The sequence below is a fragment of the Pyxicephalus adspersus genome, chromosome Z (assembly GCF_032062135.1).
Source record: "Pyxicephalus adspersus chromosome Z, UCB_Pads_2.0, whole genome shotgun sequence".
NCBI classification, from domain to species: domain Eukaryota; kingdom Metazoa; phylum Chordata; class Amphibia; order Anura; family Pyxicephalidae; genus Pyxicephalus; species Pyxicephalus adspersus.
The window spans coordinates 39,537,703-39,555,582 of NC_092871.1; the positions used below are offsets into that span (position 1 = coordinate 39,537,703).

General features: G+C 39.2%; 1 protein-coding gene across 3 annotated transcripts in view; it reads left to right on the forward strand.

Moving 5' to 3' along the window:
- The window catches only part of TENM1 (teneurin transmembrane protein 1), a 591,240-nt gene extending 587,156 nt beyond the window's left edge, over positions 1-4,084 (forward strand). For all 3 annotated transcript variants that reach the window (XM_072431864.1, XM_072431865.1, XM_072431866.1), the window contains 2 exons: positions 755-897; positions 1,816-4,084. In XM_072431864.1, the coding sequence (XP_072287965.1) occupies positions 755-897; positions 1,816-2,574 (902 nt within the window). In that variant the 3' untranslated portion in view covers positions 2,575-4,084. The remainder of the gene's footprint in view (positions 1-754; positions 898-1,815) is intronic.
- The last annotated feature ends 13,796 nt before the right edge of the window (positions 4,085-17,880 follow it).

The window sequence follows — 17,880 nt, forward strand, 5'->3', positions numbered from 1 at the left end:
ATATATATATATATATATATATATATATATATATATATATATAAATATTTCTAATTAAGAATGTATATAAATATGTGTATAATGTATAAATGTATATATACATATATATCTATAGAAGCAAACAAGAGTGTGTGTGTGACTTTTGGGGAAAAAAATCTAGTTCGCTGGCAAAAGCGAGCTCTCGTCCGCCAGAGCTCGCTGGAATTTATCACTGGGCGGATCCTCGGGTCCAGCTTCGTATGCAATTAGATAGGCGCCTATGTAAAGAACTGAAATCAGGTAACTCTTTCTGAACCTAAAATAATATGTCATTTAAAATTATGCTTATTTCCCAGCTAATATAAATGTTTGAAACATTTGAACTTCCCTATTATGCGTGGGAGCAAGCTCCCGATTTGGCTTGATGAATCAGGCTCAAAATGTTGATGAATTTTTATACTGTATTCCTTTGATCATTGGCTCAGTCTACAAGATATCAAATTGCATTTACTTCAGTAGCAACGGTTTATGTGTAAAAATGTGTGTAATAATAATTATGTCTAACTATCACATCCTGAGGTTAGCACTTTAAAAATATCTGCCACACATTGGTCAGTCTGAAATTAGTATGAAGTTTATGTGTGAACGGCAAATCTGTAGACACTACCAGAAGGTATCATTAGGAGCAATTAAAAAAAAGCCGAATGTAGTTATCATCTCAAATATATTGCAATCAATATTCATAATCAATTAAAAATGTGTTTTGTATTTTTAGACATTGGAAGTTGGCTGGAACTGTTTGGTTTTCAACTACACAATGTGCTCCCTGGATTCCCAAAACCAGAGAAAAAGGGCTTTGAATCATCCTATGAATTAGTGCAACTTCAAACTAAAACACAAGAATGGGATCCTGGAAAGGTAATTATAAAATATCATCTTAAAATCTCTTAATTTGCTTCTGTTTTTTTTTTGGGGGTTTCTGAAGTTTTAAAATGTAAAGGCTGCAGAGGATGCCAGTGCTATATAAATGCATAAATAAATTAGATGATAGGGACCAGAGGTATCTCCCTAATGCTTGCTCATTACTAGAACATGCATGCACAAAAGCTATACAGATTTTCTTTTATTTGAAATTGTATAATATTAGTAATTGTATTAATAATTGTGGCTAATTTTAGTTAATTAAGATTACATTCTAATTAATAATTTGGGCCTCTATTCTTCTACAATAAAAAAATAACAAGGAAGGCACTAAAATACCTGGGTATTTGCAAGGAATCAAAAATTCAAAATGCTGTATAAAAAACAACAAATATTTATTTTGAGCTACATTGTTTATACTACCCATATATAACATATACTAGATATGTATCTGCTCTTCCTTCCACTGTAAAAATATAACATACTAATTATGAACTATGTTGCTTACTTCTGAGCCTCAAAAGCCTGGAACACAAATTCAGATAAGGCATTCAGTCTTGTTGATTATTTGTTTCACAGCAATTGTTCAAAGTATTGAAGCCAGAGTAAAAAGCAACAAGAGTAATACATATTTCTCTCAGTAAAGGTTTAGTTACACAGCTGCAAAAATAAATGTATGTATAGCCAAAAAGTGGCACCAAAGTTATGACTGCTGGACTGAGGATTTTGCATTATGCAATGTACACATTAAAGTTTGGGTATAGCCTAAATATTCTGTGGGTGGCATATCTCTCTAATTTACATAATCATTGCTGTAGATCCCATAATTGATAATTGCAAGTTAGAATACTTTGTTATTTTATAGGTATAGTTCTATACCAAAATAATCTGATAAAAATGCTGTTTTTATTCTAGACAATCTTTGGTATACAGTGTGAACTACAAAAGCAGCTGAGAAATTTCATTTCTTTAGACCAACTACCAATGGCTCCAAAACAAACTAGAGAGAAGTACCATGTAAATAGAAAATATCCCAGATTTGGAGCTGTCCCATCTTTATTTGGCAAAGGTATCAAGTTTGCCATTAAAGATGGAATAGTGACTGCTGATGTCATAGGAGTGGCTAACGAAGACAGTCGTCGCATTGCTGCCATCTTGAATAACGCCCATTACCTGGAGAACTTGCATTTTACAATTGACAGTCGGGATACTCATTACTTCATTAAGTTGGGTTCTCTTGAAGAAGATTTATCTGTCATTGGAAACAGTGGCAGTGGTCGTGTTCTGGAAAATGGAGTAAATGTCACTGTGTCCCAAATGACTTCAATGGTCAATGGAAGGACTAGACGATTTGCTGATATACAGCTTCAGCATGGCACATTGTGCTTTAATATCCGTTATGGAACAACCATTGAAGAAGAGGAGGATCATGTCTTGGAATTGGCCAGGCAGAGAGCAGTGGCTCAGGCTTGGATTAATGAGCAGAAGCGACTGCAGGAAGGGGAGGAAGGCATAAGAATGTGGACAGAAGCAGAGAAACAGCAACTTTTAAGCACAGGGAAGGTTCAAGGCTATGATGGTTATTTTGTTCATTCAGTGGATCAGTACTTAGAACTTTCTGATAGTGCCAACAACATTCACTTCATGAGACAGAGTGAAGTAGGCAGGAGGTAACAAAAAACAAAAGACACTCTTTGCCTTTGCGTCACCAAAGACTGCCTGTTTTTAAAACATAAAATGGTTTATTGTAAGGATTTTCTAGCTGAGATCTCTGTATATGTAATTATAAAGTAAACATATCCAACTGCCTTTAAACGTGACAAAAGATGGTATTTTAAAATTGTTAGTTTTAACAATGTTATCCTTGTTGGCGTTGGTGAGGTCTTTTTGTAGCACAATGCTGAGCAATGTGTTTAAAGTGAACCTGTCTCCTATGCAAAGTAGCGGTAGGCATTTTCACTGATAATGAAGCCCATATGATTGCTTAAAAAAGTACCATTAAAGCAGTTTCAATATTACCTGTCATATTTTTGGCTATATTCTTTTGAATATTTTTAGAGCAAAATTGCCACCACTACTCTGAGTAGGCCACAAGTACATTTTAAGGCCTTTCAAATGCTTACAGGATTTAAAAATGACAGTACAGCTTCTTATATCTTGTGTGGCGGTATTCAGCATTTTCACTTGCATATTAACCACTACAAAGTTGCCACTCTTTTTATGGAAACTAGAGCTTATGTGATGAAATAGCTTCTAGACAAAAAGAATCTACCTAAAGAGTATTAGTACGTATATGAGGAAAAAAAAATGTGTAATATGGAATCCTGTCATTGTTTCTTATTTTTTCATAAATTAACATTCTTTCAAAATAAAAAAAAATAAAATGTTGTGAGTCATGTATAGTCATATTGGCGTTTACCAGAATCTAGTGTCTACCCAATTTAGTAAATTCTTAAAAGTGCAAAAAAATGTAAACAATATTTTTTGCTTATAGTTATAGTGAACATGAAATAGTCAGATTGCATATTTGTGATCCCAGCAAGATGTATGGACCTGCTGTGATATTTTAGGGGAACACCAGTGAACAGGCAGGAAGATCCAACTCTTATGAAGAACCTTAAGGTTAGATATGATGCAACAGACATCAATCTGATTATACAAGATGCCTATAGATAGCAGAAGTCTGGAAATCTCAGTGCTCTGCTGTTTTCAAAAAAGTAAGTTAAGAATAGCTAAGAATCTGGGTTGACCAATATTTGAAAATTCTATTTACTAAATTCATTCCTAATTATTTTTTTGGGCATTAGATAGCATTTGAGTTATACTATTTCATAATTATTAGTAGGTAAAGCCATACGTATAGCTTTGGTAACCTAGTGTACATTTTTTAAACTCAAATCCTTTTTTATTAGACGTCAGCCATTGTAAATTATATCTTAGAATTGATGTCAAATGTATTAAATACAAAGAAGTGTTATTCCAGGGAAACAGAAGTATACGTGTACAAATTTTACTACAACTTGCTCAGTTTGCCCTTTTGCTACATACTGTATTTAGCTGCTTTTACTTCCTTCTGTATTCTGTAAAAGCAAAAGAAGCTATAAGAAACCTTTATATTTTAGGAAAAAGTAACAAACTACGAGTAAAGAAGTAAAGAGTAAAAATCTAATATTGTTGTCAAAGGCCTTTATGTCATTTGTGCTTTTTTTATATTTGGCATTAGGTACCAGTGTCAGTATATCGCAAAATAGATTGTAGCTTATCTGGTGATCACTTGTTGCTTTCTCTTCTGCTACTGCCTAAAGTTGGTATTTCATTAGTAGCAGCATTTATCACATGCACATTTTTCTAAGATGTGTATTAGTATTTTGTACAGTACAAAATCTCTGATTCCTAATCATCATCTGAGTTTTCACATTTAAGCTGTCAGTGAGGAAAGATTTTGTAGAAAGGCTTTTCTTATAATCTTTCCTTACTTTAAACAGAGGCATTCTTTAATTTATTAAACAAATATTTTGATTGTATGATTCTTATTTTTTTTTATTCATTACAAGTACAAGATCTTGTTACTGTGAGAGTTAAAATGCATGATAACATATTAGACCTGGGATTTATTACCATATCAAAGAGCGGCCTTTCTCACCCTTTTTACCTCTGAGAAACCCCTAAAATTCTTGTCAGGTGTCAGGATAACAATATTACAATAAGTCAATGGGAAAAATGTTAGTTGAAATGGTTGCCAGTGGGATGAGTGTTCCGCCACTCCCCAAACCTTGGCAGTCAGAATGTCACCTTTGCAGACAACTTTTTTGTGTAGTTAGCCTCAGGACTATGCTAGAAACTTTATATCTTTTAGGAGGCCAGTCAACCTCAAAAAGCCCCTGACAACTTTTGGAAGAACCCAAAAACTTTGGTTGGGAATGCTTGTAATGTGGTGCTCTATTTCTCTTTAGTATAGGTAGCCTACTTTAGTTGTCTTCTTTCCCTGGTAAAATATTGCTCTGTAATACCTCTAAGCTGCAGAGGATCAACAATAGTGGTGAACAGCAAGTAAGAAAGGGATGGTTTTATTTCACTACATGACCCAACTAACGCCAGTAAATTTATACTGGGTGGCATTATTCCATTGTGCCTGTTGGGCACTTTAAGGAGATGGAGGATATAAGGCTGAAATTATAAATCTGTGGAGCATTACAAAAATTTAAAATTATCCAATAAAATGTGTGTCACCAGTGTCCAGATCAGACCAGAATATTGTTGTTATATGAAGCCCCATAACTGACAGGGTGATGTTTGTCTGTTTATAGGTTGGCCAACTTTCATCACTATCCATGGCACATTACACTTCCAGATTTGATTTCTTTGTAAGATTTACACAAAGATGAATGAAAATATACAAAGTTTGAGTGGTAATAAAGGGTTCCTTGGCTTTCTTGTTTTAACTAGGGGTATGTTTTAGCATACAAAGAAGTAAATGTAACTTTTACACAGTGCATTTAGTTTTGTTCAAAGTTCTAAGCATTTTATCTGACTGACCTGTGCAAGTTTGTCCAATACTAATATTACTAAGGTTATACAGTAAAGAAAGAGGTTTTCAGGCTCATGGCTTCTGTGGAAAAATTATTTATGTATTTTGACAAAAGGATCAATACATAATTAGCATATCACATATCAGTATTAACCCTTGGTCCTGTTTACCATTTTACAGGACCCATGTATTACAAGTCTGTTACTTTATAGGCATTGTGGTCCATATTCAGGAGAGCTGCATCCATTCGTATAAAATACTCCAAAGAATCAGGGCAGGGCAAAGCCCTTCAATTCCTGGGTATACAAAGATAGAGTGTTATGTGTAGCACGAATATTGGAGGTCACTCAACTCTTAGATAAAATTTCGGATGCAGGAATCATGCAGTCTCACGTCTGGTCAGGATGCATCCTAAATTTTGTGACCTCCAATATTCCTGCTACACTGGACATAAGGCATTAAAAGGCTTTGCCCTGCCCTGATTCCATAGAGTAATTTATACGAATGGATGAATGTAGCTCCCATGAATATGGACCACAATGCCTATAAAGTAACGGACTGTCTTGGAACACAATAACATCGATGACTACCTTATGATCAAAATATTTTTCATATTTGCATTACTTGCAACTGAGTCTTCAAACATCTCACTTATATTACTGTATCTGTTAACTTACCTAATTTTGTAAACACCTAAACACTTAAGTTCGTAAATTACAAATCCCTGAAAAAGCCTACTCGTGGCGAAACGCGTTGGATTATACACAACAATAGCGGTCAGAACCTATGCGTTATTAAGCAGTTATCACCAACTGTACATTCAGGAGCACTTTGTCTAGTATGTAATACCTTGGTCCTGTGAAATGGTAAACAGGACCAAGGGATAATACTGATATGTGATATGCCAATTATGTATTGATCCTTTTGTAAAAATACATAATTAGTTTTTCCACACAAACCATGAGCCTCAAAACCTTTTTCTTTACTCTATACCCTAATCATATTTGCCTCAGTGAGGTGGATCACGCTATGTATACAAAAGTGAAGAAAGGTACTACTAAATAACCCCAATACTGTTATTATAGAAACCTTTAAAGGGCCCTAATGCTACATTAATTCTCTGTGGACATCCGTGTGATTGGCTTGGGCAGTACCTAAATTCATCTGGTAAGTGACCTTTCTTCATCTAGTAACTTTACCACAAAAACACTACAAAAGTTTTTTGGTTATTTTTATTTGAAAACACTCTAATTTCTGAGCTACTTAACCAACTTCTTTAGTACTATTCTCTGGACTGACCAATTTGGGATACATAAAAGGAACTTATCCTGCTAGGCATTTTCCTCCCCACTGAGTTCCTTTGATCTTCCTGTCTCACTAATTCTGAGTAGGTCAAGGATCAAACAGTACAAGTTTAAGCCTCTGTGGTAAGACAAGTTGTCAAGTAAAAAGTCCTCTTCAACAGGGAAAAAGCTCTCCAGGCTAAAAAAAAGTGCTTCAAGGACAAATGTGCATATATGTGCATGGATTGGAATGAGCACTAAAATATTTATTGCTGACCCTGAGGTATTTTCTACTTTCCTACAATTGTAGATATTTCAAATCTGCTATATGCAGTTTTCAAGGACAGAACAAGAGAAAAAATGCCGCACACATATACGTACACAAAATACATATAGATATTAGGTACTCAGAAGATATTATTATCGAAAATTAAATTTTAAAATGTATTCAAGCATGCAAAATGTTGTGTCAAAGTCTGCCAATCGGACAGGGCTGTTATTTACCCCAATGATATACTCATTTAATTTCACCCTTTCAGAAATGGGGGGTGGGTGGAATGTTTTTGGCATTTGCCCAATAATGTTTTAGTAATGCAATTGGAATCAGTGTGCATCTCTACATCTTTTTACTTAAGATATACAAATTGTGTTAATTGTTTTTTTATTTTGTTTCCAATTTGTCCATGTCTGAACTTTTGTGGCTAAATTTTAAGAAGGAAACATCAGAGAAAGTAGTGCAATTTGGGAAACATTGATCCATTTCTGATGTTGGGTGATCCACATAATGTAAAAGCCTCTTGCTTTCAATGGCAGATATTAGCCACAGATTTCACTGAACCAATCAAATGACACAAGTGCCCAATCATATACAAAAGGGGTCTTTTTCAAATGATTTGTGATGTTGAAATTCAGCCTTGTATACAAACTATGCTAAATAAAAAGAAAACAAAATAAATTATTGCTGCACTAACTGGAAAACTTTGGTCACTAAATATTCTTTCCTATATTAAATATATGGGGCTTGACTTTTTAAAGCTCTCCAAGGCTGGGGAGTATACATGTTCACCAGTGAAGCTGGATAATCCAGCAAACCTGGAATGGATCTGGTCCATGATTTAAAACATTTTCTAACAAAAAGCAAATTACTTTAAAGAAATAAGTTCCAGGATTGCTGGATCACCCAGCCTTACTGATGAAAGTAATCTGTCCAGCCTTGGAGAGCTTTAATAAATCAGGCACACTGCACATTAACTGATCGTCAGTAAGATCAGGATAAAAGTTGAAAGTGTGGGTGTTGTTATGCACCATAATATATCACAATCACCAACTACATTAAACATTTTGGTTTAATAGGGATCACCCGCTCCAGATCAACCTAATGCCACACATTGTATGGTGATGTATATGGGCTCTTGAATTGATCTGTCCAGAGCTATTTAACCCACTGACTAAATACAAATTACAATAAACTTTAAATTGAATTATAGTTGTTTACTTCATTTTTTATACTGATGTTTATAAAGAGCGAATTTTAATCACATATTACTGCATGCCAAAGATGTAATGTCTATTCATGTGTTATAAATGTACTTTAAACAGTAAGAATACAGTGTAGCTGGCCATTCTAAAAACTTGTTGGGACATTAACACAAAATTCTACTGACTTGTTTTTTTATAAAAGATCTAAATCATTACCTATGTTCAAAAACATTTTATTTCTCTAAATAAAAAAGTGTGAGCAGCATGGATTTGTGTAGCATTGAATAATAATTACAACTGTTTAATCCTATACATAAGTGTAACAATTGCTTGCTTTCAATTTGCTTGCGGCTGCTCGTGTGCAGAATTTAATCTATCCTAAGATACATTTTAATTTTGCAGAAGAGGAATAGTTTATATCAGTGTAAAGAGGGGACATGTTGCTTGTGAAAATAATTACATGGTTGCAATTTTGTAATATTCTGATCAGTACAGTAGTTTGTGACTAAACATCTCTGCCTAAGCCTAATTTGGAGGTGGACATGGTATTTAGCTGGGGCTAAGAGGCAGAAAAATAAATCATACTGTTAACTTGACTTGGATGGCAAAGTAAAGCAGAAGACATTTTATTTATTTATGTTTTATATAAATATAATCTAACTTGCATGATCATTTTCATCAAAACCTTCCTGAATCTGTCTATAGCATTATTCATAGAGCTTTTCCCACTAATGACCAGAAATTGGCAAAAAACAAAAACAAAACAAAAAACATATCTAGGCTGATTTAAAAGCCATCTCTGTACAAAAACTAAAATTCTCCCATCTCTGATGACTCCTCCACCCCAGCCTATTCCACAGGATCCAACTATTTCTTACATTGTGAAATTTTCTAAATCCACCATCCAGGTCACCTGCCAGCCCTTGTCAGGACCTCACTGAAGACAACCAAAAGCAAGTGTCCCAGTCAGACAGGTGGTTATGTGGACACCAAAAAAAGGATGCCATTAGGAAGTAAATGGAGTAAGATGGAAGACCATGATGTTGTGTCACATGATCGTGGATTTATTTATTTAAAGTTGAGTTGGCAAATAGCTACATTCACAAATCACAAACATGTCATCTGTTTTTGTAGAAAGTTTGCACACCTTCTCATTCAACGTTTTTTTTTATTTGTATTATTTTCTACATTGTAGAATAATAGTGAAGATATCCAAACTATGAAGGAATTATATATACAATTATGTTTTAAACAAAAAGACCCCAAACACACCTCCAACCTTTGTGGGGGCTATTCGATCAAGAAGGAGAGTGATGGAGTGCTGTGACAGATGATCTGGCCTCCACAATCACCCAACTGTTATGCAAGCGGGTGTGGACCCACTCTGCCACTGACTGGGTATGCTCCAGAGGGGCGTAACTAAGCCGCTACCAGGTCTTCACTAGTGCCTCTGATGGTGAGGATAGGCTTGGGCTGCGGGGTAGCTGCAAGGTGCCACTCCAGAGCAATCCCCAGGCCAGTGGCAGCTGACCACAGGAGTCAGGAAACCCGGTGCAAGCACCGAGGGGCTTGCGTGGGCAAGAAGTCCATAAACAAGGATCCAAGGTCAGGGTCAGGCAGCAATCAGGCAAAGTCCAAAAACGTAATCCGAGGTCAGGGTCAGGCAGCAAACAGGCTAAGTCCAAAAACGTAAGCAGGGTCCGGTACACAACAAAGCAAAACAGAGAAAACACCTTAGCACTAAGAGTTACACAGGGTAAACCTAGAGATTGCTCAGGCAACTTCCTGTAGTAGGAGGTGCCTTTAAATACCTGCAGAAAACCAGCCATAGGCTGTAGAAAACTGAGGGCGTGTATGTGTTACCTCATAGATTAAGAGAGACACACCCACGCTAGTTCAAACACTGGAGCAAGTCTCCAGCATGAAGGAAACTCAGGCATGGAACACAGGTAGTGGGGTTACCTGAAAGATAGGACCCGGCGCCTGTGCCTGCAATTAGGAGCAGCGGCACGACCTGCAGTGCTAACACCAACCCAGTTAAATTGGTTTGGGATGAGTTGGACCGCTGAGTGAAAGCAAAGCAGCCAACAAATGCACACTACTTTTGTTCGTAAACCCTCCCAGGTGATTACCCCATAAGTCTTATTGAGAAAATACCAGAAGGTTGCAAAGCTATCATCAAAGCAAAATCTAAATTTTAAAACATTCCGTTTTTTTTTTTAATGTTTTGGTTTGGAACACAATTCTCTGAGTTCTTTAATAGTTCAATAGATATTTGAAGTAGCACAACTACTGGATGGGAAATAGCCTGCTTATATATGAGTGGGCTATTTCTTATTCCTAAACCGAACTTTAACAGTAGGAGGCATGACAATAGTAGCACAACTACTGGATGGGAAATAGCCTGCCTATATATGAGCGGGCTATTTCCTATTCCTATACCGAACCTTAACAGTAGGAGGCATGAAAATAGTAGCACAACTACTGGATGGGAAATAGGCTGCTTATTTATGAGCGGGCTATTTCCTATTCCTATACAAAACCTTAACAGTAGGAGGCATGAAAATAGTAGCACAACTACTGGATGGGAAATAGCCTGCTTATATATGAGTGGTCTATTTCCTATCCTTATACCGGACCTGACCATTAGGGGGCATGAAAAGGTCCTTGTACTGGATAGGAAATAGCCCACTTATAGATGAGCAGGCTAATTTCCATCCAGTACAAGGATCTCATTATTCCTTAGTGGTCAATTCCAGTATTTGGAAAGGAAATAGCCTTCTCTTATATATCAAGGTTAACAACATTCAGTACAAGCCCCTTTGATGCTCACAAGTGTTAAGGTCCAATATAGGAATAGGAAATAGCCCATTCACATATATCCAGGGTAATTCCCATCCAGTAGTTGTGCTTGTACTGGATGGCAATCAGCCTGCTCATATATGAGTGAGCTATTTCCTATCCCTATACCGGACCATAACACTAGGAGGCATGAAAAAAGTCCTTGTCCTGAATAGAAATTATCCTGGAAATGTATGAGTGGGCTATTTCCTATCCAAATACTGTTCCTGATCACAAAGGAATAATGAGGTCCTTGTACAGGATGGGAATAGCCTGCTCAAATCTGAGTGGGCTATTTCCTATCCTTATACCGGACCTGACAACTAGGGAGCATCAAAAGGTCCTTGTACTGAATAGGAAATAGCCCACTTATATATAAGTGGGCTATTTCCCATCCAGTACAAAGACCTTTTCATGCCCCCTAGTAGTCAGGTCCTGTAAAGGAATAAGAAAATAGCCCACTTATATATGAGCACGCTAATTCTCATCCAGTACAAGGACCTAATTTTTCCTTAGTAGTCAGGTCCAGTACTTGGATAGGTAATAGCCAGCTCATATATATCAAGGGTAATGAACATTCAGTACAAGGACCCCATCATGCTCACTAGTGGTAATGTCCAGTAAAGGAATAGACCACTCACATATATCCAGGGTAATTCCCATCCAGTACTTGTGCTTGTACTAGATGGCAATTAGCCTACTCATATATCCTATCCCTAGATCCTTGTTACATTACCTGGATGGGAAATAGCCTGCTCATACAGTTAGGTTCATAAATATTTTGGCATTTTGGCGTTGCTGAGTTCACCACCACACTTTTGTTTCTTTCTCATGATGTACCAAACTATAGATTTTGCCACTCCTAATATTGTAGCAATTTCTCGGATGGGTTCTTTCTGTTTTTGCCCTTTAAGGATGGCTTGTTTCACCTGCAATGAGAGCTTCTTTGATCGCATGTTGTCTGAAATCTTTCACATACAAACCTGCAGTGCAAAGCGAAAGAAGCCGGCACAGCGCCCCCTGCTGTTCCCTGTCCTAACTGCCATACAGTGGAAAAAAAGCACAGAGTGATCAGAAGGGGAATTTGAATGACACAGAGTGACCAGAAAGGGAATTTGAAGGGCACAGAGTGATCAGAAGGGGAATAATCTTTCAGAATCTTTTTTTGGAGATCCAGTACAAGCACCTCATTATTCCTTAGTGGTCATGTCCAGTGTTTGGATAGAAAATACCCTATTATTTAATAGCCCTATTAAAGCAGGCTATTTCCCATCCAGTACAAGGACTTTTTCATGCCCCTTCGTGGTAAGGTCAGGTATAAGGATAGGAAATAGCCGCTCGTATATGACCAATCCAATTCCCATCCAGTACACGGACCTTATGATACCTGCCAGTGGTTAGCTCTGGTATAAGGATAGGAAATAGCCTGCTCATATATAACAACCTGGATATATATGATTTAGACAATCATAAAACTACAGTAGGGGTCCCCAGTTGACTCCAGAGAGATGGAACACATGCCCAAGCCATAATATCCTGGTGATTGAGCAGAAAATTACTGTAGGCAGGACCAGAGAAGCATGAAAAATGCCAGCTCCAAAAGGATCTCTTGATTTGTAAATTTTTGTATACTGTGATAAACCTGAGAAAAAAGTTTTTTTGGGGACAGTCAAAAATATATGAAGGAGCATGCCTAGCACTTTATTGCAGTATCAACACCTGTGGGACTTTTACGATGAAAAACTGGATAAAAGTGTCAGGACTCTGTACCATCGAGTAAGGATTTTGTGTCCTAGGTAGGCAGTACTCAAAGGACTTATGGGCAAAGATAAACAACATAGAGATTTGATCTTGCACCATACCAAAGTCCCTTTCCCATCTTTGAAAGTACAGTAGAAACAGGTTCTGGAACAATCATGGCCACACATAGCAAAGACACTGCCTGATGTACAGGACTATGACCTGAACAAAATTGCTCCAAAACAGTAAAAGAACAGAGAAATTGGTCTGGTGATGGAAGAAAGCGTATAAAATGTCTGAGCTGGATAATGTGCCAGGAACCCAGTGGAGCAAACTGGAGATCATCTTTCTTTTCTGATATGAAGGGCCAATAGGTTCTGTGAAAAAAAAAATCAAGCAAATGAAATGGCTTGCTCTCCTGTATCTGTATCCAGAGGACACAAAGTAGGGCTGCCAAGTAAATGAAAGTGTGGGGATAGTAGAGTTAGGATATTGGTTAGCTTGGATGAGAGCAGAGAGAGGGGGGAGGCACACTATCATTACACCATGGCAGTGTGAATAACACTGAGGGAACAGCAATAGGTCGGGCCTGGAGTACATTTAGGCTGTACCACCATTTTCTGAAGTTTACAATTGATGAACCACAAAAAGGTGCCTGTATTCGTTTAGAGACCTCTTGACGTAAGCGATGTAGGAGTTAGTGGCAAAAAAATCTTTTGAAATCCATATGTTTACAAACCCTAAAAAAGTATGTTGGCATTTTGTTTAAGGAGCTTTAGCCTTATCAAGACAGTTAGCAGTGCTTCTTTAGCTACTAACAGTTTGGAGTCAAGGTCAGCAAAAATGAACTGTTTGCGGGAAGACTCCAGAATCTGAATACCTGCAAAAGGGATATTATACACGCCTCATGCTCTTTTTTGCAACGTGTTCCATGGCTAATCAGGATCCCCCGCATGAAAGGTTTCTGTGCCGCCCAGACTGCTGGGTGTACATCTGGAGTAGAAGGAGGGATCGTTACACCCAGTGCAGACTGTTTTTAGGCTTCCATAGAGTGATGAGAATGACCCTATTTGTATGTAGCATGACAGTACCTAACTAAGTCAAGTAGCAGGCGTATCTTCAGTCTGCCTGAACATATCTAGCAGTAGGTGGATTTTAGCACCATCAAAATCAAATGGGCCTTTGAGCCATGCTTTTACATAATTGTTACAGCAAAAAAAAGGCAAAAGGAGTGCGTTGTCCCCCCCACACACACTTTCTGTGGAGCGCGTTGTCTCCCTCCACACACCAATTTTTCTGTGGAGCGCCTTGTTCCCCCCCCCCCCACACACATTCTGTGGAGTGCGTTGTCTCCCCCCACACACAAATTCTGAGGAGCGCGTTGTATCCCCCCAAACACACACACGCATTCTGAGTGCACATAAGAGTGCATCCCATGACCTGTCTTACCCCCTCCTGTACCCCCATATTACCCCACAACAATAGGAGTGCACCCCATCACCTTTCTCAACCCCTCCTGTATCTCCATATACCCTCACAACAATAGGAGTGCACCCCATCATCTGTCTCTCCCCCTCTCATACCCCTATACCACCTCACACCAATAGGAGTGCACCCCATCACCTGTCTCTCCCCCTTCTGTACCCCCATGTCACCTCACAACAACAGGAGTACAGCCCATCACCTGTCTCTCCCCCTCCTGTACCCCTATATCACCTCACAATAATAGGAGTGCACCCTTGATCTGTATTTCCCCCTACGTCCCCTTATATCACCTCACAATAGGAGTGCACCCCATCATCTGTCTCACCCCTCCTGTTCCCCCATATTACCTCAAAACAATAGGGGTGCACCCATCACCAATCTCAGCCCCTCCTTTAACCCATATCACCTCAGAACAACAGTGCATCCCTCACAACAATAGGAGTGCAGCCCATCACCTGTCTCTTCCCCTCCTGTACCTCTATATCACCTCACAATAATAGGAGTGCACCCTTCACCTGTCTTTCCCCCTCCTGTACCCTTATATCACCTCACAATAGGAGTGCACCCCATCACCTGTCTCACCTCCTCCTGTACCCCCATATCACCTCACAATAGGAGTGCACCCCATCACCTGTCTCACTTCTCCTGTTCCCCCATATTACCTCAAAACAATAGGGGTGCACCCATCACCTGTCTCACCCCCTCCTGTACCCCCATATCATCTCACAACAGAAAGAGTGCACCCCATCTCCTGTCTCACCCTCTCCTGTACCCCCATATCATCTCACAACAATAAGAGTGCACCCCAACACCTGTCTTTCCCCCTCCTGTACCCCCATATCACCTCACAATTGGAGTGCACCCCATCATCTGTCTCTTCCCCTCCTCTAGCCCCATAGCCCCATATTACCTCACAACAATAGGAGTGCACCCCATCACCTGTCCCACCCCCTCCTTTACCCCTATATCACCTCACAAGAATAGGAGTGTACCCCATCACCTGTGTCTCCCCCTCCTGTACCTCCAAATCACCTCACAACAATAGGAGTGCATCCCATCACTGGTTTCTCTCCCTCCTGTACCCCCATATTACCTCACAATAGGAGTGGACCCCATCAGCTGTCTCTTCCCCCCCTGTACCCCTATATCACCTCACAACAAAGGGAGTTGTCAATGATAAATTATTGTCAATGACAATTATTTATGACAACTTCTGAGGTATATTAAAAGAATCAAGGTTTTAGTCACGCGTGGGAAACTCACAACAGACAAGGCAATAGAGGTTGGGACTGTCCCTTCCTCTGTCTAAAGGAGTCTCTGAAAACTTTAACCAAAGAGTCTATTTTTTATTCTTCAGTTCCTTGCGTCACCGGTCATCCAATTCTGGGCTGTTTTTTTCTTTAGTTTGCCTGAAGACAACGAGTTATTGTTTTACTTGTTTTGCTGCTGTTGCATATTTTGTTCTCATTACTTTTCTTGGGGGGTTACGGTTTCTATGGTCCCCTTATCTTCTGGTTCCACTTGCACAGCTTCTATGGTCTCCTTATCAGCTGGTTTCACTTGACCAGGTGCAAGGCCAAGACGCCTCCGGGAACAGAAAGTAAAGAACACAAATAGCTGAGTTAGTCATTTTGAAACAGCATAATATAGTTTGAGTTATTTCTCACTTTACCTAAGGCTAGTATATATTCTATATACATTCACATTTCCCTCCTGTTGAAGATTAATCAAACCATATGACCTTTATCATAGGTTATCATTAACGGGAAACTTTTTATTAGTACTTAAGACTTTCTATGTTATTTATCTCTGGGTCAGTCTCGACCAATTCGTACATTGTATCTCTAGCTACCGTGTCAACCATCCTGGAAATTAATCCCTTCATCACTGGTACCAGACAGCAAGCTAGACAGAGTAATGTGGCAATACATAGCACAACGGCTGTCAGGGCAATTTTAACTGCCTGCCCCCATCCACCGAACCAGGAATTCCACCAATCGGTCATCCAGCTGTTTATTCCTGCATTGGCTGCCAACTCTTCGGAAAGCAACGTGAGACCAATCAAAGCCTCAGTCACCGTTCCATCGGGCGCCGTGTTATTGGGAATAAAGGTACAACAGCTTTCGCCAAACATTTTACAAACTCTACCTCGCTCGGCCAGTAACATATCTAGTGCCATTCGGCTCTGCCACAACATCAGGGATGTTGCGTCTAGTTGCTCGGCAAGCCCTTTGATTGCATCCCGAGTCTGGTTGACAAAGCGCTGCTGATTATAATATATATTAATCCAATCAACATTCTTATTTATAGAAACCCAGTAACAAAATGGACTCAAAGCCTGCAGCTATTTGATTTCTGGCATTATATTCATCAGGAACTCCTCTTGGAACCCCTATAGCATCTATTTATGTTGGATTATTATTTGCTGAGACGCTCCTTTTTGCCTTATGGTGTCTGGCAAAAAGTCCAGTATCCTCTACCAGGACCTGGTATGACCAGGAATGGTTGTACCAGGGTGATTAGGGTGCATTTACCTCCCCAGTTTGCTGGTAGGATTGCCCTAAGTTTCTGGTCCCCACACAACCACCATATATCTAATGAATTTCTGTGGTTTTTAAATTGCTGTGTGGTCCATGTGCAGGTGCTGCACACTGGCTCTACTGTGGTGCAGTACTTAAACTCTTTTTCTTTATTCTCAGTGTTATTATAGCAAGTATATTTGCCCCTATATTCCAGCCTGCTGCTCCCCAACTTGCACAATTATTCCCATAATAACTGTCTGTTACACAGACATAGATGTGACTGACTGCATATGGGGCGTTTCTATTATTGCATCTCCAAGGAATGGGCCCACCTCCCTTCTGTTCGCAATTGACTATTTTACGGAAATCTAAAGTGTAAATACCTGGTGTAAGATTCTGTGCTTGGACTGCCCACACAGTTATCCACCAAGACAGGCCTATTAGAGAACCTATTCCCCACATTCAGATTCACATTCTGCCCATTGGAGTTTTGAAATAGTCCGGATCCAAGGGTGTACCCATATCTAAACCCTCCCTTTTATTTATTAGATCACTTGATGGTTCTCGGTGTTACTTTTACTGCGCTGGAGTGGACAGTGGTGCTCCCCTTCGATCGAGAAATCGTTCTTCTAGGCGGCACTTCTGCTGTCATTCACATCACCATCAGATGATCCCTGCGTCCCTATTGCTTTCTTACAATGGGTCAGGTGGATCCAGGCAGATGGGCCCTCCACCTTTACAGCTGTTTGGCTAGTTAGGAGTACCTGGTATGGTCCCTCCTGTTGACACATGTGTCTTCTCATGTGTCACTATCACTGCTAACCTATACAAATTTTTTGGTAATACCGGCTTGCCGGTACTGTCATATGAGGGTCGGTCGTGCCACATAGATTTACAGGGCAGGAATTTGAAATGATAAATCCTGCCTTTGTCTTATTTCCAGTCTGAGGGTCAGTTACCATTAGTGGCTTACACAGGGGTTCTGTTGTCATGTCACCCCCTGCATTTCGGATTATGACTTTCATTTGTCTTGTCCATGATGGGGCTTCCTGTTTTCCTATTACTGATCTACAGGCCCCAGTGTCACACAAAAATGTCACTA